We start from the raw sequence: 25,719 nt of genomic DNA, 5'->3' as shown, positions 1-25,719 counted from the left end.
TAAATATGGTAGTAGCCTCCATATCCCTCTTTCTTCTGCTGCCCTTTAAAATACCTAAGCTTTGGCAGTGATGAGATGCCTTTTACGTTACATACTTTCAATCAACAAGATTGTAAAATGCAAATTAGAGGAGTCAGAGTCAGTGGAATCTTAAACTCAGGAGTCGGAGTTGGAGGCAGAGGATTTTTGTACTGACTCCAAAGACCTGATAAAGAGCTGTGCTCCACCAAAGATTGTCTAGCCGTGTTCTTCTCACCTGTCTAGCTATGACTACCTTGAAGTGCTCGCACAGAAAATGCTTTATTTTTTTTGCTGGGCTCCCACAGGGTTTGCTGTGTTTGACTAATACGCATATGTAGACTACACTGCCAACATGTAACATGCCCTAGGGACTACTCTGCCATGCTGCCATACACACTTCCCTATTATGTCGCAGAGATTAATTTGACACAATCTCACAGAGACAGCATTGCAGTGTCAACATTCCGGAGTCTTGTCAAGCTATCGCATACAGTATATTGTTTGTGAGGGATGACATAATGAGAGCACATGATGTTATACAAGATGTGGAGTTTTTGGTGGGAAAATCCTGCAATACGGCAATGATTAATGTGGTGCCCCAAGTGCTGTTTGCTTAGAAAACTGTATTTCAGTAGCTCTCCTCAGGCACTCTCTCCTGTTTTGACTAGTAAATAAATACCAGCTCTGTGTAATCTACAGGGCAGAGTTTGCATGCGTAAACAAAAGTACTTGTTTAAATGTGCCAAATTTGTATGTTTTTTGTTACTAATGCCTGATACGCACCATGCAATTTCCCATCAGACAATTGGTCGAATAGATAATTTCCGACAGGTCTGATCTGATTTCTGATCGTTTTTCTGATTGATTTTCTGATTACCCCTATACAATATTGATCAAAAAAAACAATCGGAAATCCCGGTTTGAATTCCAGCCAGGGCACTATCAGCACAGACTTTGTATGTTCTCCCTATGCCTGCGTGGGTTTTCTCCGGGCACTCTGTTTTCCTCACACAATAGACAGATAATGGCTCAGCCTAAAAATTATCCCAAGACTATGATACATACACTACACAATATTGACATATGACTATGGAAGGGATTATATTGTGAGCACCTCTGAGGGACAGTTAGTGACAAGACCATATACTCTGTACAGCGCTGCTGAAGAAGTTGGCTCTATATAAATACTAAATAATAATAATAAAGACACTGCCTCACCATACGCAGACACTGCCTCACCATACACAGACACTGCCTCACCATACACAGACACTGCCTCACCATACACAGACACTGCCTCACCATACACAGACACTGCCTCACCATACACAGACACTGCCTCACCATACACAGACACTGCCTCACCATACGCAAACATTGCCTCACCATACGCAGACACTGCCTCACCATACGCAGACACTGCCTCACCATACACAGACACTGCCTCACCATACACAGACACTGCCTCACCATACGCAGACACTGCCTCACCATACGCAGACACTGCCTCACCATACGCAGACACTGCCTCACCATACGCAGACACTGCCTCACCATACGCAGACACTGCCTCACCATACGCAGACACTGCCTCACCATACACAGACACTGCCTCACCATACACAGACACTGCCTCACCATACACAGGCACTGCCTCACCATACACAGACACTGCCTCACCATACACAGACCTCACCATACACAGACACTGCCTCACCATACACAGACCTCACCATACACAGACACTGCCTCACCATACACAGACACTGCCTCACCATACACAGACACTGCCTCACCATACACAGACACTGCCTCACCATACACAGACACTGCCTCACCATACACAGACACTGCCTCACCATACACAGACACTGCCTCACCATACACAGACACTGCCTCACCATACACAGACACTGCCTCACCATACACAGACACTGCCTCACCATACACAGACACTGCGTTACCATACACAGACACTGCCTCACCATACACAGACCTCACCATACACAGACACTGCCTCACCATACACAGACACTGGCCTCAATTCATGGAGCTTTATCAAACATTTTATCAAACGTTTGATAATTTTCCTCATGGGTAAAATCTAATTTTGAATTCACTAAGGTGTTATAGATATATCGAATGTCTTATCGATGAAATGATCAATAAATCTATAACACCTTTGTGAATTCAAAATTAGATTTTACCCATGAGGAAAATTATCAAACGTTTGATAAAGTGTTTGATAAAGCTCTGTGAATTGAGGCCACTGCCTCACCATACACAGACACTGCCTCACCATACACAGACACTGCCTCACCATACAGTGACATTCTGTGCCAGTGCATGCTCTGATGCTAGGTACACACCGAGATTTGCTGGCAGATTTGCTGTCAGATCGATTATTTCCAACATGTCCGATCTGATTTCCGATCATTTTTAGATTGATATCCGACTGTTTTCTGTTCACTTCTATCGAAAATCTATCAGAAAACGATCGGAGATCGATCAGAAATCAGATCGGACATGTTGGAAATAATTGATCTGACAGCAAATCTGCCAGAAAATCTCATAGTGTGTACCTAACATCAGAGGCACCCATACCATGCTCTCTCAGGGCTCAAACCCGCTAGCAGCGTATTCTAAGCGCTAGTGATTTGAAAAAGCTCTTGCTAATGCAATGCTATGGGGGATTTTTATAAAATCACATTGTTCAAGTGGGATCACACCCATAGCATTACATTAGCAAGAGCTTTTTAGATTACAAAGCGCTCAGAAAAGCGCTGCTAGTGGGCTCCCGGCCTCAGACTGCCTTGCTTTGCTCTCAAAGAGACACTGGTAGAGAACAGAATGAAGCAGCTTGTTTACTACCGGTTTGATCTGTGCACCAAGAGCTACAGATGTTACTCCAGTAACATCTGCTGTTTAGCGATCACATGTGATCTCTGATGCCACTTTAAGGCATACAGGACACTGATGGCAAATACAGCAGTCAGGCTCTGTTCCCACTAGAGCGGACATTTTTTTGTCCGTTTTCCGCTCATCGAGTGAACAGCTCCTATTTTATAAATAAGAGCCGTTCACACTTGTCACGCTGCAAGGGATCTGTGGCAGTAAGTGGACCGCACTTCTGTGCAGTTGGCGATAATCCCGGGCAGGCAGATGCGTTCTCCCATATAGCCTATGGGGGTAACACATCTGCCCCGGGCAACAGCCAGACCATCGGAGTGGACATAACACTGTCTGCTTCCGCTGGTCCGGCAGACACAAGTGGGAACCGAGCCTCGGTGCTGTGTGGGAGGCAGTTCCCTCCCCACACCACGTGCTCTGCAGTAATACCGGTAATTAAAATGCCACTGTGCAGTAAATGAGAGGTATTATTGGAAAGATTAACCCCTGCAAATCATAAATCAATTACAGGCTAGATTTTAACCAGCAAGCTGTATTTATAATAACCTTCATGGCAATGTGCTAGTATACATTAGCATTGTTTAGGACCTTACACGCAATGTCCCTAGTATAGGAAGCCAGATGTGTTCCCTGAATTAGATAGTTAGATAGCCCCTTTTCCCACTATAGATAGCCAGAAGTGCCCCCAGTAGTCCCCCCTTCCCCCCCAGTATAGGTAGCCAGATGTGTTCCCTGTAGTAGGGGCCCCTCTTCCCAGTATAGATAGTCAGATGTGCCCCCAGTATTAGTTACCCCCCCTCTCCAGTATATACAGATGTGCCCTCGGTATTAAATAGGTTACCCCCTAGTATAGGTAGCCAAATGTGTCCCCTGTATTTGGAATCCCCGTTCCCAGTATAGATAGCCAGATGTGCCCCCAGTATTAGGTACCCCCCCCCCCCCCCCCAGTATAAAGGATCCACAGACCTCCCTCTCCCAAAGTAAAGCCTCTTTCACACTGAACATTTAAAAACTGATGCTTTTTAACTGATAAGTTGTTCCTTAGCAGTGCATTGTGCAAAAGATTTCAGTTAAAATGCATGTAATGTGAACTGAACCCTAAGGAAACATGAACACTTGTATATTAAAGGACATTTGAAGTAAGAGGGATATAGAGGCTGTCGTATTTATTTTCTTTTAAAAAGTATCAGCTGCCTGGCTGTCCTGCTGAACTTTCCAACTTCAGTAGAGTCTGAATCACACACCTGAAGCGTGGTAAATCCAGTCCAATTTCAGTCAAACATCTGATCTGCATGCTTGTTCTATGGCTAAAAGTTTTAAAGAGACTCTGTAACAAAATTTTCAGCCTTACTTCTTCTATCCTATAAGTTCCTTTGCCTGTTCTAATGTGCTCTGGCTTACTGCAGCCTTTCCTAATTGCACGGTCTCTGTAATAAATCTTATTTCCTTTCCTCTGTCGTGTCTGTCGGGCTAAGGCTTGAATGTGTGGGATGTGCAGGGCTGCTTATGATTGGATAGAAGCGATACACACCCTCTGCAGGCCCCCTGCAGGCTCTGTATGACTCACACACTCTGCTTATGTGAGCCTATCACAAGCTGTGTGTGTTTGTTTGTAAACACTGCCTAAAACTGGCAATTACAAGCCAGGATTGCAGCAGAGAGTGGCAGAAACAGCACAGAGGGGCCCAGAAGAACATAATGAATAGAATGGTATGATTTTTGCTGTAAAAATTTTAGAGTACAGATTCTCTTTAAGAGACAGAGGATCAGCAGGACAGCCAGGCAATCTGCATTGTTTAAAAGGAAATAAATATGTCAACCTCCATAATCCCACCAAGACAATGTGTAGGTAAATATATGGGTAACAGTAAAAAAGGGCGCAGGAGGCTAGTGGACAAATCGGGCGCCGCCATTCACTCCCATAATAAATATCGTTTAATGGGCGCCCGATAGGAAAAAAGGGCGCCGGAGAAAAATAACGTTTTAAAAGCGGCGCCCGGAAACTTAACCACTTTACCCCCGCGCGTACGTATTTCTCCGCCCCTTTTTCCATCCTTTAAAAACCAGGGACGGAGAAACACGTACTTTCCGCGTTCCCGACGCTGTCCGCGCTCCCGCTCGTAAACACGCCGCCCGCCGCTAGTAAAACCGCCGCCGCCCGCTCGCCCGGAGATCAATGAACGGGAAAATCCATTCCCGTTCGTTGATCTAAGCCCCACAATGACCCGCTGCTCTCCTATGGGCAGCGCGATCATTGTGAGAAGAAACTCACGTGTCCAGCCTCCTTATTCTTCCTCCAAGCTTCCGGAAGGAGGCTTGGAGGTCGCAATAAAGCAAAAAGTTACTGTGGCCATCTTGTGGCCAAATAGTAAACTACACCCTACACATTTTTCACATACAAATAAATGACTTTTACACAAAAAATTAACTCATTACCTCCCACACTCCCCATTTTTTTTTTTTTTTGTAATTAAAAAAAAATTCAAAAATTTACAATTAAAAAAAATACATAATTAGTTACCTTAGGGACTGAACTTTTTAAATATTTAAGTCAAGAGGGTATAACACTGTTACTTTATAAACTATGGGCTTGTAATTAGGGATGGACGCAAAACTGAAAAAAATGCACCTTTATTTCCAAATGAAATATTGGCGCCAAACATTGTGATAGGGACATAATTTAAACGGTTTTATAACCGGGACAAAAGGGCACATAAATTTCATGGGTTTTAATTACAGTAGCATGCATTATTTAAAAACTATAATGGCCGAAAACTGAAAAATAATTTTTTTTTTCCCCACATTTTTCCTATTTTCCCATTAAAACACATTTAGAAAAAAATAATTCTTGGCATAATGTCCCACCTAAAGAAAGCCTAATTGGTGGCGGAAAAAACAAGATATAGTTCATTTCATTGCGATAAGTAATGATAAAGTTATAGACGAATGAATGGTAGGAGCGCTGAAAGGTGAAAATTGCTCTGGTGGTCAGGGGGTAAAACCCCTCAGTGGTGAAGTGGTTAATGTTTTATTACTGCTTCTCATGATTACACATTATTTAATGATTTATACATTTTTTAATATTATTTTTAAACGAAAAACAGTACAATATTTTTTCAAACATTATTTTTAAACGAAAAACAGTACAATTTATTTTTTTTTTTTTTTACATTATTTTTAAACGAAAAAAACCGCACAATATGTTTTTGAAACGTTATTAATGCTTATCACAGGAGGGTCTTAGGTTTAGGCACCAACAGGGGGGTCTTAGGTTTAGGCACCAACAGGGGGGTCTTAGGTTTAGGCACCACCAGGGGGGTCTTAGGTTTAGGCACCACCAGGGGGGTCTTAGGTTTAGGCACCACCAGGGGGGTCTTAGGTTTAGGCACCAACAGGGGGGTCTTAGGTTTAGGCACCAACAGGGGGGTCTTAGGTTTAGGCACCAACAGGGGGTCTTAGGTTTAGGCACCAACAGGGGGGTCTTAGGTTTAGGCACCAACAGGGGGTCTTAGGTTTAGGCACCAACAGGGGGGTCTAGGGGTTAGGGGTAGGTACAGGGAGGGTTACTTAGGCACCAACAGGGGGGGGTCTTAGGTTTAGGCATCAACAGGGGGGTCTAGGGGTTAGGGGTAGGTACAGGGAGGGTTACTTAGTAAATTTTTTTTTAAACGTTATTATACGTTTCACTATTTAAACGAAAGATTAACGTTTTTACAATTGCCGATTTAATGCACATTATTTAATGATTTATAACTTTATAAAACATTAATTTTAAACGAAATACAGTACAATACATTTTTAAACGTTATCCATGCTTATCGTTTAAAACCCCGCGCCCTTTTTTTCCCAGCGCCCCTTTTTAACGTACGCAAATATATGATATACTAATTGCAACAAAGCGTGTAGAGTGAGCAGGTCTGTTAAACTCAAAAGTACAAAAGATACTGCAGATACATACGTATTAAACCCAGATGGGCATCCTAGGTGAGAATAGTAGATATACTGTTGTGTTTGGGACTTTCTAGTCCTTTTCTGGATACAAGGCGCTCTTTCTGTGTGTATTATGGAACTATTTTTGGATACCTTGGAGAGCTTAGCAAGCTGCAGAGTGTGTTTGGTGGACAGAGTACAAGACGTGATCATCTGGATTTGCTAGGAGAGGTTAGGTGTTATTCTTTCAGATTAAGGATGCTCGTGTTGACTATTTGAAGTTGTTGTGGTGAAATATAGGTAAACTGGTAGTGTGAGTGGAGGAGATTTACCCACATGGATTAAGATTACAGATTTTTCCTTCATGGAAAGTCAGTGTAGCATGTAAAGGAAAAGATGAACAGAACAATCTCTTAAGGTTTGTACAAACGCACTATAACTGTCGCCCAGGGCTGTGGAGTCGGAGTTGGAGCAATTTTGGATACCCGGAGTTAGAGATGGTGGTTTCATAAACTGAGGAGTAGATGTCGGATGATTTTTGTTCCATTTCCACAGCCCTGGTAAGTATTAGACTAAGGAGTCAGAGTCGGAGCAATTTTGGGTGCCTGTAGTCGGAGGTTTCATAAGCTGAGGAGTCAGATTTTTTTTTACCCACTCCACAGCGCTGCTGTTACCTGGACGGATGTGGTCTCAATCTCTAGGGCAACAGTTCTGGGCACAAGCTCATAAAGAAACGATCCTTAAGCTGGCCACTAACGGTCCAATTTCTAGCGAAAAATCGTTCGAGCGATCAGAACTTCTGATGAAAAATCGTTCACTACACCATCAACTAACCAATCATTGCTTCATATCTATCACGACCACCAAGAAAATCCAAATTTTCGTTCGACGAAAATTCATTCGGGCGACATTTTTTTCACTCGTTCATAATCGATTGTGTCCACCAATGGAGATTATTTACAACCAATCCGATCAGAATTTCTGATCGCTCGAGCGATTTTTCGCTAGACATTGGACCGTTAGTGGCCAGCTTTAGCATTATTATTTAGTACTTCTATAGTGCTGAGATCTTCCACAGCGCTGACAGAGTATATCGTGTCACTAACTGTCCCTTAGAGGAACTCACAATCCAATCCCTACCATACTCATATACAGTATCCATCCTTGGGAGACTTAAGCCAGAGGCACTGCAAGCTGGACACACATTCAGAGAATAGGTAATAGCAGTCAGTGTAGTCACTTAAGGCCCATACACATGCTAGATTAAAGTTGTCTGAGGCGGTCTGACAATATTCAAGTGTGTGTACAGCAACCCCTGACCGCTGCCTAGACAGCATTATGCCAGCCAAATCAACCCGGCCGAATGATTGCCAATAGCTTTGTTCTCGCCGCTCACTACCCCTGCCGGGTGACCTCACATCTGCACCGCTCCGTTGGCCCTTGGGCCCCTGCATTGCAACAGAACTGTGCAGTCTTGGAGCGTTATGCGTATGTGTGGCTCTCAAAAGAATGAACCGCGCATGCGCAGAACATTCCCAGTAGCAGGAGTGAGATCGAGAAGGGTGCGCATGCTGGATGGCACATGCACAGTCAACGCAACTGGAGTTCCAGTCACACATCGTACGGAGCTGCCAGTGGGGAGACGGAGGGGAATTAGCTGAAGGAACTCATGGACTACAGGGGGGCTGGAATAAGTCCCAGGTAACTAAAAGTCAACAGTTTTAAGTACAGTTCAGGAGTGCTTTTAAAGGATACCCGAAGTGCCATATGACATGATAAGATAAACATTTGTATGTACAGTGCCAAGCACACTAATAACTAAGCTATGTTCCTTTTTTCTCTTTCTTTACCTGAAAGAGTTAACCATCAGGTATGCAAATGACAGTTTCTGTCTGGGTCGGACTGGCTTCTGAGAGCAGGAAAGAGATAAAAAGGGTCAACAATTCATAGATTTGAGCTGAAAGTGTCACTGAGCAAAGACAATGAAACAGTAAAAACGTAAAAAAAAATGGATTTAAATATAAAACTTTGGGATATCTAAAAAAAAGTCATTTTTAGGAGAAGGAGCATAGATACAATTGTTTTTCTCAGTTTATTTTCACCTCGGATGTCCTTTAGGCTGCTTTCACAGTGGGAAATTACAGGCGCACGTTAGAGCAGCCTCTAACGCAGCCCAACTCACAGCACTGAAAAAGCAATGGGCTGTTCACAGTGACCACGTTGCATTGGAGTATAACGCTGCACGTCAAATGAAAGTGCAGCGTGCTGTGCGTTATACTCGTATGTGGCTGCGTTCGGATGTTTGCACATGCTCAGTACTGTTTTTATTTGCCGCATGCACCGTTTTCGTCCAATAGTATGCGTCAAAAAGTACGCATCACGGACGCATCAAGAGACGCTTAACGTGGCTCTATATAACGTCCAACTTCAAAGCTCACATGCGTTGCGTTAGGGGCACGTTATGCGACCTTAACGTCGCATGAAACGTAACGTCCAAGTGTGAAAGAGCCCTTAAAGTGGCACTGAGACGAAAAAATAAATTATATAAGGAATTTATTGTGTAGTACGGATAATTACTAGAAAATTATTAGCAAAGAAAATATTCTCATAGTTTTATTTTCAGTTATATAGTGTTTTTTTTTTTTTTTTTTATAACATTGCATCATTCTCTAATAGCAGTTTACACACTACTCAGCATTCCAAATGGTTTCACAGAGCAGGCTAGTGAACTTTTGAACTTTCCGCTGCAGAAAAAAAATACAGTGGCAGATACTTGAGATAATAAGCTTCAGAAGACAGAGCTCTCTTTGCACAGATAACTGGAGTTTCTTAACTCTTCCTGTACTGGAAACAATATTAGACTCATATCTCTGCTGCTAATGTTTTATTTCTTAGCTGTACTACACATACAAATCATTATATCATACGTTTATTTTCACTTCAGATTCCCTTTAAAGAAGTTATAAGGCAAACTTTAAGAAAATAAGCGCTACTTACCTGGGGCTTCCTCCAGCTCCAAGCTCCCAGCACATCCCTCGCCGCAGCTCTCCCCGCAGCCGTTCGCCGCAGGTCCGTCCCGGTCCCCGGCGATGACGTCAGAGCGACCTCCAGGTCGCTCTGTACTGCGCCTGCACGATCGGCGCTGTTAATCACCGCCACGTGGGCCGGAGCGGACTGCGCAGGCTCATAGCAACTATCCAGGTTTCACCCGAATTCGGATTTGAGCATCCCTGCTATTCACTACACTATGCTGCCCTGGTGAATAGCACTCTCACCTTGCAACACTGGGTCCCAGGTTCAAACTTGTGCCAGAAGGTTGTATGTTCTCCCAGCCCCTGCGTGGGTTTCTCTGGTTATACTGTGTCCTCCCACATCCCTATAATATACAAATAAGTTAATTGAAGTTAAAGATATTTTGGAAGATAGATGGTTCGATAGATAATTTCCGACAGGTCTCATCTTATTTTCGATCCTTTTTCTGATCGATTTCTCATAGAAGAGAATGGAAATTGATAGAAAAATTGATCAGAAAATCGATCGGACAGTAAATCTGCTGAAAAATCTAATCGTGTATTCCCAGCATAATGCAGTGCATACACGGCTCGATTCTCCCGCTCGATCGATTCCCTGCTCGATTCCGCAGGCGATTTTCTTATCTTCCGCTCATATCTTTTTCCATTGTGTTCAATGCGGAATCGAGCGGCAAAACGATCGGGCATGCCGGAAATTATCGAGCCATCTAAATGGCTCAAAAACGAACCATGTATTCCCAGCATTAGACTGCTACAGATACAAAATGACTGACCATGGTAGGGATTAGATTGTGAGCTCCTCTGAGGGACACTTAGTAACTTGACTACAAATCAAATCAAAGATAGCTTTATTGGCATGACCAAGCTTCAATACAGGCATTGCCAAAGCAGGAGGAATGTGGGATGGGGTGGGGGTGCAGTGAGTTAGCAGTTCGTGGACATTTGGGGGGGGGGGGGGGGAGTTTACAGTTAACTTATGCTCCTCTCAGTCTGTGGCATGCTGTGACATAGTGTGCAGCGATTGTTACTGTGGATTTCTCTTCTCCTAGTAGAATGCAGTGTTTTCTCTCACCTTCTAATGTGTGAAAGTCTGGAAATAGTTCCATCAGTTTCTTAACCTCCCTGGCGGTCAATTAAAACCGCCAGGGAGGCAGTGCAGCAGTTTAAAAAAAAAAAAATGTTTTAAAATCATGTAGCTAGCCTAGCGCTAGCCACATGACAGCCGCTGAGCGGCATCTCCCCACCCCCTCCGATCGCCTCCGGCGATCAGGCCCGTCAGGAAATCCCATTCTGAACGGGATTTCCATTAGGGCTTCCCCCGTCGCCATGGCGGCGGGCGCGATGAGGTCACCGACGTCATGGATGTCGTGACGTCAGAGGGAGTCCCGATCCACCCCTCAGCACTGGCAATGATTGGCCAGGCTGCGCAGGGCTCTCGGGGGGGGGGGGTACACACCCTCTAACGTGGCGAGCGGCGGCGAATCGGCGTGGAGCAACGGCGATCGGTAAGTTCACGCAGCTAGCAAAGTGCTAGCTGCATGCAACAAACAAAAAATTACGCAAATCGCAAAAAGATACCATAATATATAAGGGAGATTGATGGCATCCTATTACGTTTTGGGGAGTAATACGATAGCACAAAAGCAAGAGGAAAGTGAGTACACTAATACTCCACACACAACGTAATATCTATGAATTAAAAATAGTAAAAAAAAACTAAAACAGAATCATAATAACATAAGTTACATATAGTTAAAATAATTATTAAAGGTTCAGCTTTGCTTTTTCATCCATAAGATGAGTGGACTGGCAGACTCAAAGCACCAGAACTGCAGCCACTAGGGCATGCTCAGTAGGCAGTAGCAGTGTTAGGGAGTCTTGACCAAGGTCTCCTTACTGAATAGATGCTGGCTTACTGAACAGGAACAAGTTTCAAACCCTGGTCTCCTGTGTCAAAGGCAAAGCTCTTAACCAGTACACTGTCCAGCCGCTACATGCACCCATGAAGTGGAGGAGATCATTTCACAAGGGCCGCTTCACATTGCATGCGCAGTCCGCTCCGGCCCACGTGGCGGTGATTGACAGCGCCGCTCGCACCTGGAGGTCGCTCTGACGTCATCCTCGGGGACCGGGACGGACCTGCGGCGAACGGTTGCCGGCAGAGCTGCGGCGAGGGACGTCCTGGGAGCTTGGAGCTGGTGGAAGCCCCCGGTAAGTACCACTTATTTTAGCTTATTTGCCCTGATGACTCCTTTAAGTCAAACATATGATCTGCATGCTTGTTCAGGGTCTATAACTAAAAGTATTAGGGGTGGAGGATCAGCAGGAAAGCCAGGCAATATGCATTGTTTAAAAGGAAACAAATATGGCAGTCTCCATATTCTCCTCAATTCAGGTGTCCTTTAAAGTGGGTTGAAATTGAAATTCCATCTACTGTCTGAAGGATTAAAGAGAACCCGAGCCGGGTCTTCAAGTAAAAAAAAAAACATGCTGCCTGGTCCGTGGGGGTTGCTGGACTAGGCTCATTACCTCCTCTCCCCACCGCTCCTATCTGCAGCCATCCATCACTTTCTTTTCGGTGACCTTAGGGGTCACAACGCTGCAGAGGAAGCACCAGTGCTCTTCTGTGAGAACACAGCGCTGATTGACATTGAGAGGCGGGGGAGAGGAGGGGAGCAGGCAGCGGAGAGCCTGTTAGAGACTGTTAGAATGTTCTGATAGGCGGGGATGGGGCTTTTGCAGGCATTCCTAATGGCCCATACTCACGGGCTGCAAAAGTGGCCTGTCGCCAGCAAACGTGAGCGTGTGGGCGACAGGCCGGCGACAGCTCCTCGCCAGGTCCCTCCGCGTACACACGCGGAAGAGGGACCAGCGGCGCGACGGAAGCTGTCGCCGACGTTTCTCCTCCCCCTGCCGGAAGCTCTGCATACCTCAATGGAGGTTGCTGTCGCTAGTCCGCGTACTCACGCGGACTAGCGACAGCTGCGGCGGAGTTGCGGCGGCGACTGTCGCCAGGCGATCGAACTTTTCAATCGCCTGGCGACATCAGCGACGGGCGACAGTTCGGGGTGCGCGCCCGTGCGACGGCCCATACTCACGGGCGACCTGTCGCCGCAACACGCGCGCGCCGCGTGTTGCGGCGACAATTGTAGCCCGTGAGTATGGGCCATTAGCCTGCAGTGGAAGCCCCTTCCACGTAGTCTGGCGACATTATGGGGGGGGCTAACGGGGTGCAGGGGGCACGGAGAGCAGCGATCCGAGCATAGCGTGAAACACACAGTAAAACTAATAGGAAAAAAACATATACCATAAATGGTCTTAAAGCTATTAAAGAGAATCTGAGAACAAATATTTACCTAAGGAGAGGGAAGCCTCTGGATCCTAATGAGGCTTCCCATGGTGTCCTCTGGTCCTCAGTTGCCATTTGCAGAATCTCCAGCTGATCAGAACCGCCACGCTACTTTTCTGGCACAAACGCGGCCAAACTGAAGCCGCGCAAGCACGGCTACACCTGCGTAATAGCAGGAATTCAGGCGATGTATGGTCAGATTGGCTATGAGATAGATCGCTCTCTGATCTGTTGCCTGCCCATACACCGCAAACCGATTTCCGAGAGATTTGAGCATGTAATCTATCGGAAATCGGCCTAGTGGTGGAGCCGACGCTACCTGCCTGGCCGCCCGCTAATGTGTACCAGAGCTGTCAGGGGAAGAATATTTGATACTCACCTGCGGCTTCCACCAGCAGCAAAAGCACGTCTAAGTCCCTCGCCGTCCTCCCGCGGTCTGCCGTTTAGCTGTGAACAGCCCGGTAATGGTCTCAGTTGCGTCAGTCAGGGTATTCTGCACATGCGCTGACCTCCCCTGCATGCACAGAAGACTGACACGGGAGGAAGGCGAGGGACGTGCTTATGCTATTGGAGGAAGCTGCACGTGAGTATCAAATCTTCTTTCCCTGACAACTCTGGTTTCCTTTAAGTCTTAAATGTCCCGCCTGTACCCATGCTCTGTAAATTCTCACCTGTCTGCCAGCGTTATTCCCGTGATTCCCAAAGCTGAGGACATCTGTAAATGACCAAGTAAGAGGTTTGGAAGTATATCCTGAACTACAACTTGAAACAGTGTTGGCCTGGGAGCTGGGAAAGCTGAGGAAATCCACTTGCTGGGCAAACAGCAGTAATCAGGTGTTGCTGCTCACAATGAAGACTTGCTGCAGGTTTCAATTGGAAGTGATAACACAGGGTTACTGCTGCTTGGCCAGCAAGTGGATTTCCTCTGTTTTTCCACCTCCCTGTCCGACACTGACTTGAAGTAAACCTGAAGTGAAAATAAACTGATGAGACGCTGAGGAAATAATCAATAGTTGTAATCCTAAAGGGTAAGAACACACTAGGCAGAATTGCATATGCTTTTTCCACTATGTGCTATGAAAAACGCGTATGTGATTCTGCCTAGTGTGTTCCTACCCAATTAGGACTTTCCTGTAATCTTTGTCTTATTTTGTGTTTAAAGTGGACCTGAACCCTTGCACAGGCCAAGGCAGTCATTGCTAAAGGGGCACATGCTATAACAACGTTGAGAAACACTGCTCTAGAATACCCAGATACCTCTTGGTGACCCAGATCTACTTGGAAGGATAAGGGGCTAAAGGAGACCAAACGGCCCTCTTACTGAAAAGCAACACTGAACATAATTGTATCTTCGTAAAACAGAGGGTATTTGTGATAATTCAGCTTAAAGTGAGCAAGTGTGGTTTCCCATGATGCATCACTTCCGAATATGCAAATCATGTCTTTTTCCCCCTGAAGCCAGGCACACTAACTGCTTGGTATATAGCAAGCCTATAACGTATACATTTTACAGAGCCACGTCAACCCAACATGCATGGATTGATTGAAAAATATTCTTTATTTTGACTTCTCACACAATCGATTGTTTTTATAAAAAAAAAAATGATCGATTTGATTGTATTGTGTATTGCCGTCCTTACAGTGAGAAAACAGCTTAATTCTAAATAGGATTGTAATTATACATTCAGGGTTATCTCATAATGTTACATGTTATTTCAGTTATCTCTTTATGGGAAGACAGCAGATCATAAGGGCTCATTCACACTAGTCAGTGAGTGAAATGCATGAAAATGCATGAATGAAAACTCATGAATGGTTGTGAATGGGTTTGTGAGTTGCTGTGCATTGCCGGGAGTTTTAAAGCGGACCCAAACCAAACATTTTTTTTAATTCAAAATATTTAGTTGCACCACTCTGACACATACAAAGATAAATAAACACTCCTTCAAGCCTATGAGCATTTCAGTGCATGCTTTTCACCCTTCTCTTTTCATAACTAGGGTAATGCAGGTGGCAGCCATTAGCAATTCCTCCTTTGCTGGACACCACCTACTCCATCATTTTGCCGGATTCTGTCCCGGCAATATGAAAGGAAGGGAGGGGTTTCTCCAATAAATGTAAAATATTTTATATTTGTCATCATGCAGCTGAAAAAAGGCTGCTATTTATTATTATAATTTAGAAAATAGATTTTATTTCTGAAATCTTGTATTTTTAATTTGGGTCCACTTTAACTTCCGACGAGTCAAAATGCACTGCACAGCAATTCACTGTTGTAGTGTAAATGATACAATTAAAGTCTATAGACTTTCCTGTTCCCTTGTAATGCACACTATAGGGTTGATTTATTAAGCTGCACTGCTAAGCACACCTTAATGTGAAGGAGAGGCCACTAATGCATGCCTTACATAGTAGCGCTCACTACTCCTTAGGAGCGTGCCTTCCTTAGATAGGAGCGTGCCTTCCTTAGATAGGAGCGTGCCTTCCTTAGATAGGAGCGTGCCTTCCTTAGGAGCGTGCCTTCCTCAGAAGCGTGCCTTCCTCAGAAGCGTGCCTTCCTTAGATAGGAGCGTGCCTTCCTTAGATAGGAGCGTGCCTTCCTCAGAAGCGTGCCTTCCTTAGATAGGAGTGTGCCTTCCTTAGATAGGAGCGTGCCTTCCTTAGATAGGAACGTGCCTTCCTTAGATAGGAGCGTGCCTTCCTCAGAAGCGTGCCTTCCTTAGAAGCGTGCCTTCCTTAGATAGGAGCGTGCCTTCCTTAGATAGGAGCGTGCCTTCTTCAGCAGCGTGCCTTCCTTAGATAGGAGCGTGCCGTCCTTAGATAGGAGCGTGCCTTACTTAGATAGTAGCGTGCCTTGCTTAGATAGGAGCGTGCCTTCCTATACATAGTAACTATGTAAAGGACAGCACTCTACTATCTAAGTAATGCATGTCCTAAGGAAGGCACGCTCCTATCTAAGGAAGGCACGCTCCTATCTAAGGAAGGCACGCTCCTATCTAAGGAAGGCACGCTCCTTACATAGCAGCGAGCGCTACTATGTAAGGCATGCATTGGCGGCCGCTCCGTCACATTAAGATGCGCTGCTTAACAGTGCAGCTTAATGAATCAAGCCCTATGTGCAGTGAGTCAAAACTCACTGCAACCCACTCAGTGTGAATGAGCCCTAAGGATTTGGACCCAAAAGAGAAACAGTTGTGAGCTGTGTGTGTATTTTGAATTGCAGGCATATGAAATTGCTCGGACTCTGATCGTTGCCAGGCTGAATAAATTGATTTTGGCGCCATGGAGGATTATGGTTTGTGTTGTCTGAAACCTCCGACGCTTTCCGACTGTGACAGCGATGAGACTATAGTGGATGGTTCACTTCCTGGCAGTGATGAGGAAGAGGATGATTCCCATCTCCAAAGGTTTTTTATTCTATATATTATTTTTGTAGCACCATCATTTTATTTTCCTCACATTGTAATGGAACGTCTACTGTCTGCCAGGTGTCTGCCAGGGTTCACCTTGGAGCAACGACTCTATATGACCTGCCGTTGCCACCAACATCTTCCTTAATTCAGCTTATTTGTATATTTAGATTTTCCAAAAGACAATATGTATTTATTCAAGCTGTACTAATGTTAGCAAGTTGGTTTCTATGTCTTATCTTGTCATATGGCATTTATGTAACAGCTGTTAATACAACCCAGCAAATTAAACAGCAGCAGAACAAACCTTTTTGTTCAGTGATGTTTTCGTGTGAAATTCCACTGTCATTGGTAAACCCCCTCCATTCAGCTATTTACATTATAAAGATTTTTGCAAATATTATTTCACATTTCTTTTGTTGGTTTTATCTGCAGTGACAGTTACAGTGTTTCACACTATTTTAATGTCTCTGGTAAGGCACCTTTAGTAAGCCCCCCTAGTCTTCTGAATAGATAAACAAACAAACCGAGAGCCCGGTATGGTGTAGTATGTATTGGAATGGGGAGGAACAAAATGACAAGTAAGTATTATACTCACAAACACGGGTTACCATTCAGGCAACCACTGTATAGGCAGGTGAGGAGATTAGACCTGTCCCCACTCAGGATTAAGATGTCGCTCTCTGCGAAAGAAGAAGAGGGTGTATCACCCTTCCACCAAGGGTGGAGAACTGGATAAATCGATGAATAGGAATATACACTGTACTGTAGTAGTCTACATTAGGTTTGCCAACACCAATAACACATTGAAGAATTATATACAAAATAGTTTGTAAAGGATGCACAATTTAATATCAACTTACATGATCTCACTGTAACGATTGTGCAATTCTCTCCGTGATCAGCGCACAAGACGTGTGCGCTGACACTGCGGAAATCCTCCACAAACGTATAATTTGCGGAAACCCAGCAGAAGGTGCACTGCACCTGTAGAGGGAAATTCCTGTCGACAGGGGGAGCTGTGGAGTGCAGAGGAACAGTTCCTCTGCCCTACCACACACGCCAGACAGGAATTGCACGAAGGGACGGAACGCAATCGCAAGAGAGGCGATTGAGAATGAGCACAGAGACAGATTGTATGTGTGTGCACCAAACTAGTCGCCAACCCGCGACGGTGCACACACCACAGCAGATATGAAGTAGGAACGCGATCGCGAGAGGTGCGATCGCCAGACGTGACACAAGGCTACAGCAAGGCAGAGCACGAGAGTAGCAAAGGCACAGCAAAACATACAATGAGGAGATACGGAAAACAACAAACGCTAGCTAAACGCGAACACCGCACTCATTCGCAACAGTGCACGCGTTTATGCGCGGTCTCCACGTGATAAGCACAATAGAGACAAGCACGCCTAACTAACCACCGACAGACAAACATGAAACAGAGGACGCGAGCGCTTGCTTAACGGTTACCTCACCGAGCCTCCAGCAAGCGTTCGTAGCAGACAAGACAGACACACGAAAACATAAATAAGCGAACGATAGGATCCACAGCACTAACGAAAAGTGGCTAGCGCGATCCAGGAAGACAGAACAAAAGGATCCATAGCACTAGCGCAGGATGCTAGTGCGATCCAGGTACAGAGTAGCAGAACAGAAGGATCCACAGCACTAGCGCAGGATGCTAGTGCGATCCAGGTACAGAGTAGCAGAACAGAAGGATCCACGGCACTAGCGCAGGATGCTAGTGCGATCCAGGTACAGAGTAGCAGAACAGAAGGATCCACAGCACTAGCGCAGGATGCTAGTGCGATCCAGGTACAGAGTAGCAGAACAGAAGGATCCACAGCACTAGCGCAGGATGCTAGTGCGATCCAGGGAAACAGATCAGAAAGGGCTACCAGTAACAACTGCTGTTCCGGTTAGCACCCAGACACACAGAACGATTTCCTGTCGACCACCGCTGGGACAGGACAATCGCAACAGACAAACAAAACAGATAAGCAATCCTAACTGCACTAAGGAAACCTGCCCAGTGCAGTTTCCAGGGATTACTCTAGGCTAATCTTCAACAAAGAGCAAGGCTGACACTCCCGGCGAGTGTCACACAGGATCTAACTCTTATGACCAGCAAAGGTCTGTGATATCACATGGTATATATAGAGCAGGCTTACAAGGGATGTGGCAAGGCAATTTGCATGACAAACGTATGCAAATTCTTCAGCAGCAAGCTGCAATACTGACAAAAGGTCTCTCTTCCAGAGACCTGCAGAATGCAGACCTGAACAGTGGTCAAAAGGCTGCCTGCCTGCGCAGGCAGCCCAGCGGATCCTCACACTCACTAGCTCAAGCTCTCTGAACCTACAATACCAATCCTTCCTATAATTATATTAGAAATATACCGTTTATTGCACAGCCTGCGTTCAGGTCAGAATATTATCCTGAGCTTGAAAGACTGTTTCTGATCTGCTCCAGTTGTCTGACCTGATCTCCTGCTCCAGATACCAACCCTGGCAGTACAACTATTCTTGATTTCCTGCCTCAGTTGCCTAACCTGGCTTGTATGATCACATCTACCCTCCTGCCTCCAGTTAGTTGATCCGACTTGCTTGACTACTCCATATCCATTACATGTTGCTGACCTCAGCCTGTCTCCTGACTTTGCCCTGTCTGCTGCAAGCCAAATCTCAGTTTGACTAAGGGCAGATTGTAAGCCCGACACGCGTCAGTCGATTCTGTGATTTTATTGCACATTTCCTGTCATGTGGATTTTTCTAATAAAGAATGGACATTTTTCACTAAGCCAATTCTGGTTTGCGGATCCTTTCTTCATACCAAATCTCAGTTTGTTATTCTATCTACTATGTGACGTCTCTACATTGAAGTGTCACCTACTCTCTCTGATTCCAGTGGGGAAGTCCTGGGGCAGTGACCTTAGACTTCGTGCCCTGATAGCTTCTGCTGCAGCCATTGGACTTACATGTTGTCTTGTGCACACACATAGTCATCTTGGGTCTTATGACCTTCGTTGGGGGTGTGTGCATGTCTTACCATTTTCATGCTACTGTTTACATGTGCATGTACAGAATTAAGTACGCAAGTACTGGAGATTAAGTACGAAATACTTCAATCTGCTTCTTCTTTAAGCTCCCTCTTGGCAATTCTCACTCAGTACTGTCAATTTTGAGCAGCTCCTGTCAGTACCTTGTGCATTTTACAGCTTGTTCCTGTTAATGTACCGTATGCCTGTATGACTATTCCTGTTCTCCTATTCCTTCTTCAGTCCCAACTGGGCTTGTACAGCTAGTCATGGCTGATCTCTTGTTCTAGTTACCCAGCCTGACCTGATCTCCTGCCCCAGTTGCTTACCACACCTGTATGACTATTCCTGATGTCATGCTCCACACACTGAAGCAGTCTGTAAAACTACTCCTGATTGTCTGCACCAATTATCCAAGCCAGCTTGCGCAACTACTCCAGAACTCGCTGGCATAACAATAGGGTAAGCAGGCCCTGGCCCCCCCTGGGGCTCGCTCATTTCCGTTTTGGGGGAGCAGGAGTAGTCGCAGCATGAGGGGAGAGCTTTGCACATCAGCAGGGAGGGGGGGCAGTCCTCACCTCGGGATCTCCCCTCTGCGCTCCCCTCCTGCATCTATCTAAGTGGCAGCAGCAGCGGCAGCAGCTATAATTACCTCCATTCACCACGGAGGTCTCCGATCTGCAAGGGCTTTACATTACTTCCTGTTAAAACAGGAAGTAATGTGAAGCCCTTGCAGATCGGAGACCCGTGGTGAATGGAGGTATTTATAGCTGCTGCCGCCGCTGCTGACACTTAGATAGATGCAGGAGGGGAGCGCAGAGGGGAGAGCCCGAGGGGAGAGGGAGGGGGACTTTCCCCCCTCCACGCTGATGTGCAAAGCTCTCCCCTCATGCTGCGATCCCTCGTGCTCCCTCAAAACGGAAATGAGCGAGCCCCAGGGGGGGCCAGGGCCTGCTTCCCCTATTGTTACGCCAGCGAGTTCTGGAGTAGTTGCGCAAGCTGGCTTGGATAATTGGTGCAGACAATCAGGAGTAGTTTTACAGACTGCTTCAGTGTGTGGAGCATGACATCAGGAATAGTCATACAGGTGTGGTAAGCAACTGGGGCAGGAGATCAGGTCAGACTGGGTAACTAGAACAAGAGATCAGCCATGACTAGCTGTACAAGCCCAGTTGGGACTGAAGAAGGAATAGGAGAACAGGAATAGTCATACAGGCATACGGTACATTAACAGGAACAAGCTGTAAAATGCACAAGGTACTGACAGGAGCTGCTCAAAATTGACAGTACTGAGTGAGAATCCCCGCTGATGTGCAAAGCTCTCCCCTCATGCTGCGACCCCCCTGCCCCTCCCCAAAATGGCCATGAGCGAGCCCCAGGGGGAACGGGGGGGGGGGGTGCTCAAATTCTTGCAGGGGGGCCCGGGGACGTGTAGTTACGCCACTGCGAACTGCTACAAGTTGTCAATCTAAACCAGTCTACAGACTTTGCCTACCATCAGACCTGATTTCAGCTTGTGACTTCATAAACTCTGACTTTTCCATATCGCAGTGTCACTTGGTCCCTCTGTGTCCAATGGAGCAGCTCCAGAGGCCTTGACGTGTTGGTCATCGGCAACAAAAAAATCCACTGAGGTCCATTGACACTTACAGGTTGCCCTGTTGTAGACCAGGAGGCCACTAGATTAGAAATCCTGGTACAACTCATGTCAACCACTGGTGGCAAGGTCAACAGAATTCATAACTGTTTATATGTGCAAAGTATGTGTGTATATGCATATAGTGTATGCAGGGGCGTAATAATAGACCCTGCAAGGGATGCAGCTGCAGGAAGGCCCAGAAGCCGCAGGAGGGGGAGAAGTTTCTTTTCCCTGTCCTGAGAGACTGACAACTAAGGGGAAAAAGCTTTCTGCTCTCTGCACAGTTGTTCTAATGACTGTATTTGCTCAGCCGCTAATGAACGAATCACACAAAGTTTTGTAGACAAAGATTTGTAGACAGTCCCTATTCAGTGTCCAGCATACTCTTGTGTACAGTGCTCAGCCCCCAACCTCTCTACCCTCCCCAAGTGCTGTGTAGTGTAGTGATGCTGGGGAAGTCTGCAGACTCAGTTCTGCTCCATCAGAGATGGACAGAGTGAGTGTAATAAGCAGAAGCTGGGAGCACATTCGTTTGACAGCATTCTGTTTGCGTTTTCTGCACACCATGTGTGTCTGTATGTGTGAAAACATGCACGTTTTATCACAGAAGCTAATGTAATCGATAGAGAAAATGTGTGCAGTGCTTCACTGCTGTCAGTTTTTTTCTGCATGGGGAAAATACATTCAAGTGTGCACTAGCCAATTAAATAACAGTGGTTCTCAGTTTACCAGTGCAGAAAGGGAGGGGGTGGCAGAGGGCCCCATCAAAGGTTTTGCAGGGGGGCGCAGTGATTTCTATTTATGCCCCTGAGTGTATGTATACTGTATACCAGCAGTCAGTGCATCCATTTTCACTGCATCTGTGTGACCGCACGCTGTTTTATATAGCAATCATTGCATACCATTCACTGCATCTGTGTGACCGCACGCTGTTTTATATACCAGCAGTCAGTGCATCCATTTTCACTGCACCTGTGTGACTGCACATTGTTATACCAGCAGTCACTGCAACCTTTGCACTGCACCTGTGTGACTGCACATTGTTATACTAGCAGTCACTGCAACCTTTTCACTGCACCTGTGTGACTGCACATTGTTATACCAGCAGTCACTGCAACCTTTTCACTGCACCGGTGTGACTGCACATTGTTATACCAGCAGTCTCTGCATACCTTTCACTGCACCTGTGTGACTGCACACTGTTATACTAGCAGTCACGGCATACCTTTCACTGCACCTGTGTGACTGCACATTGTTATACCAGCAGTCACTGCAACCTTTTCACTGCACCTGTGTGACTGCACATTGTTATACCAGCAGTCACTGCATACCTTTCACTGCACCTGTGTGACTGCACATTGTATTAGTCAAGTCAGTGCATACCTTTCACTTCATCCCCCCAATATGGACAAAACAACAGGCAGAGGCAGGCCACCCGGCAGGTCTGTTCGAGATTGTGCTGATGTGATTTAGTGCGGCCCTCGACCAAAGTACAGTGTTCAGAATAAGGCACGTGCCATAAACCCCCAGTATTCATCACCAAAGTGCCATCACCCCAGGGCTCAGCGGTGTGGAATTTTTTTGTGTGTGTCTGCCTCAAATGAGAGCAATGCCATCTGTACTCTCTGCCACCGAAAATTGAGCCGTGGAAAGACCAAGACCCACGTAGGGACAACTACCTTATGAAGGCACATGATGAAAAATCACAAACTGCAATGGGATGATCACCTGAGGAAAAGCAGCACACAAAAACAAAGCCACACACCACAGTGGAAGATACCAGGCCGCAATTATTTATCAAAAAAAGCGATACCCAAACAGTACCGTGATGTTGAAAGGCAAGTGGTGTCATCTCTGGCACACAGCGTTGGGTCAAGGGTCCATCTGACCATGGATGCCTGGTCTGCAAAGCACAGTCAGGCCTGCCCAAAGACTAAGTCAGTCCCCACACACAGCATCTCTGCCTGCACACCGTGTGACTGCCTGCCCCAAGACTAAGTCGGTCCCCACACAACATCTCTGCCTGCAGGCCGCTTGACTGCCTTCTTCGCCACCACCAACAGGGTCCAGGACTCCAGGTGGATTCCTGATTTTTTAAGGCCGCTGCTAGCAGCGGCCACTATAATAATTTTTCAGGTGCGTGTACATGGCTGCCTAATTTTCTGGCTGCACTGCGGTTGCAACAACAAAACAAAAGGCATGTACATGTGTCAATTCCCCTTCGTGATTGTTACCTTGCCGCGGAGAAGGGCTTGCGTATCACAATGAAGCAATGACCGGCTATATGAGTGTGTTGGGGGGCACACCTGACCCAAGAAGATAATTAGGTCGTTGCTTCATTGTGGACAGACCAAATTCGATCAGCTGGACACTCAGTCACTGCTGTTCTGTCATTGAGCTACCTCAGCTCGAACATATGGGCTTGAAAACCGCCATCGCTTGCACTCTCTCCATGGTGCGCACCAGTCCAGCACGGCCATCACTACACAAACAGCTGTTTGCGGTGCGTTACACAGTGAGTTTGGTGTGTCAGTGTGAAGCAGTACACTAATTACACTCCCTGATTGATGTATACTCACGCAAGATGTTTGCAAGCACTTTAGGCCTCCAATTTAGGAATGCAATGTGATTTCTGCCCTTTAGGGATTATAACCCTGCTGTGCGTCAAATCCGTAATTTTCCCCCGGGACTTTTGGCCTGTATCCCACTCCGACATGCCCCCCTCCAGGTATTAGACCCCTTGAAACATCTTTTCCATCACTTTGTGGCCAGAATTAGTGTTTGTAGTTTTGAAAGTTCGCCTGCTCATTGAAGTCTATTGTGGTTCGCGATGATTCACCGGTTCGCAAACTTTTGCGGAAGTTCGCGGTTCGCGAACCGAAATCCACGGGTTCGTGACATTTCTATCTGCTAACTGCTTTCTGTTTATCTGCTCTTTAGTGATTTGAATTGAAAGGTAAAACTCTTTAATGTGTTAAGCCGCATCTACACGAGTAGATGCGGCCGCGATGCTCCTTATCAATCGAGACGGCGATGCGGCTCAATTGATAAGATCCGACAGGACGGATCTCCGCACCGCCGATTCCCTGCTCGCTCCCCGCGAGGGGACAATGGCAGGGAATCGTGCGGGTGATTAGCGGCGCCGGCGGGGACGAGCGGGCACGAGCGGGGAATCGAATGCGGCGCGCGAGCGGGGACGCGGCGGGCACGCGGAAGAGGCGATCTGGCGGCTAATCGAGCCGCCGGATCGCTGCAATATGGCAAGGTGTAGATGGGGCTTAAAGCTACATTCTTATGCTGTATGATCTGTAGTGCAGAACTCCGCCCTTGTCTTTGTTTCACTGAAAGCAGACTTTGGTCACTTTATCATTAGTTACCTTGGAAATGTCTGGAAAGTCAAGGTAAACAAGTTAGAAATACCGCAATAGTATCTTTATTTTCATTGACTGTAGGGAGTTTTCACTCTCAGGTACACGCTATGAGATTTTCTGGCAGATTTACTGTCAGATTGACTATTTCCAACATGTCCAATCTGATTTCCGATCAATTTTCGATAGAAGTGAATGGGAGATAGTTGGAAATCGATGGGAAAGTGATTGGAAATCAGATCGGACATGTTGGAAATAATCAATCTGACAGTAAATCTGCCAGAAAATCTCATAGTGTGTACCTAGCAATCTTTTAATCAAGATTGATTATATTTACACAGACCTCATGACTTTTTATTTAATATTATTATGATTCATGAAAATGATTATTTTATTTAATAATCAAATGCTTAATAACAAGACTCATACTTTACATTACCGCCTGTACAGCTTATTTATGCTCACATGTTTTATTTCTTTGATTAAGGTTATTTGTGAACAGCAGCGTTCCTCTTTCTTCACCCACTGGAGGCATTATAGAGAGAAATAATAATGGTAAGGTTGATTTCTCACCTCTCAGCATTTATTGTGCAGCTCTGTATTAACAGAGAAAAATAATTTATTGTTATGATTTTTTTCCGCTGACTTTCCGCTGTCCCCTCTGTATCCAGGGTCAGTGTTTTTTTGTGCCTCTTGCGATCACGCTCCCATAGGCAGGACTGTATTGCGCTTGCGCTGTTCACAAAGACTTAAACTGCGCAGATACAGAATGCTCCCAGCCTGCCCACTGGGAGTGCTCCTATTGCCTGGACACATGCACCGCATGCACGTACTTCCTGGTCCCTTGCATTCCTAGGGGGGTGCTGTTACTATGAGATGGAATGCAAGGTACCAGGAAGCAAGTACCTGCATTGCACGGCAATGTAAGTATCTTCATTCATAACCCGCTCTGCGTGCGCCCACCACTGCGACCTCCCACACAGCTGCGCCCCAGGCAATTCCCTGCCTCGCCCGCTCATA

General features: G+C 45.9%; 1 protein-coding gene across 5 annotated transcripts in view; it reads left to right on the top strand.

The window, feature by feature from the left end:
• Positions 1-25,719, top strand: part of ANKRD31 (ankyrin repeat domain 31) — a 249,855-nt gene that overhangs the window by 36,383 nt on the left and 187,753 nt on the right. For 4 of the 5 annotated variants that reach the window (XM_068248640.1, XM_068248648.1, XM_068248663.1 and 1 more), the window contains exons 2-3: positions 16,466-16,649; positions 25,187-25,254. In XM_068248640.1, coding sequence (XP_068104741.1) covers positions 16,525-16,649; positions 25,187-25,254 — 193 coding nt within the window. In that variant the 5' untranslated portion in view covers positions 16,466-16,524. The remainder of the gene's footprint in view (positions 1-16,465; positions 16,650-25,186; positions 25,255-25,719) is intronic. The other variant, XM_068248656.1, reaches the window with a different exon arrangement.

The sequence above is a fragment of the Hyperolius riggenbachi genome, chromosome 1 (assembly GCF_040937935.1).
Source record: "Hyperolius riggenbachi isolate aHypRig1 chromosome 1, aHypRig1.pri, whole genome shotgun sequence".
Classification (NCBI taxonomy): Eukaryota; Metazoa; Chordata; class Amphibia; order Anura; family Hyperoliidae; genus Hyperolius; species Hyperolius riggenbachi.
This window is presented reverse-complemented; position numbering and strand designations above follow the sequence as displayed.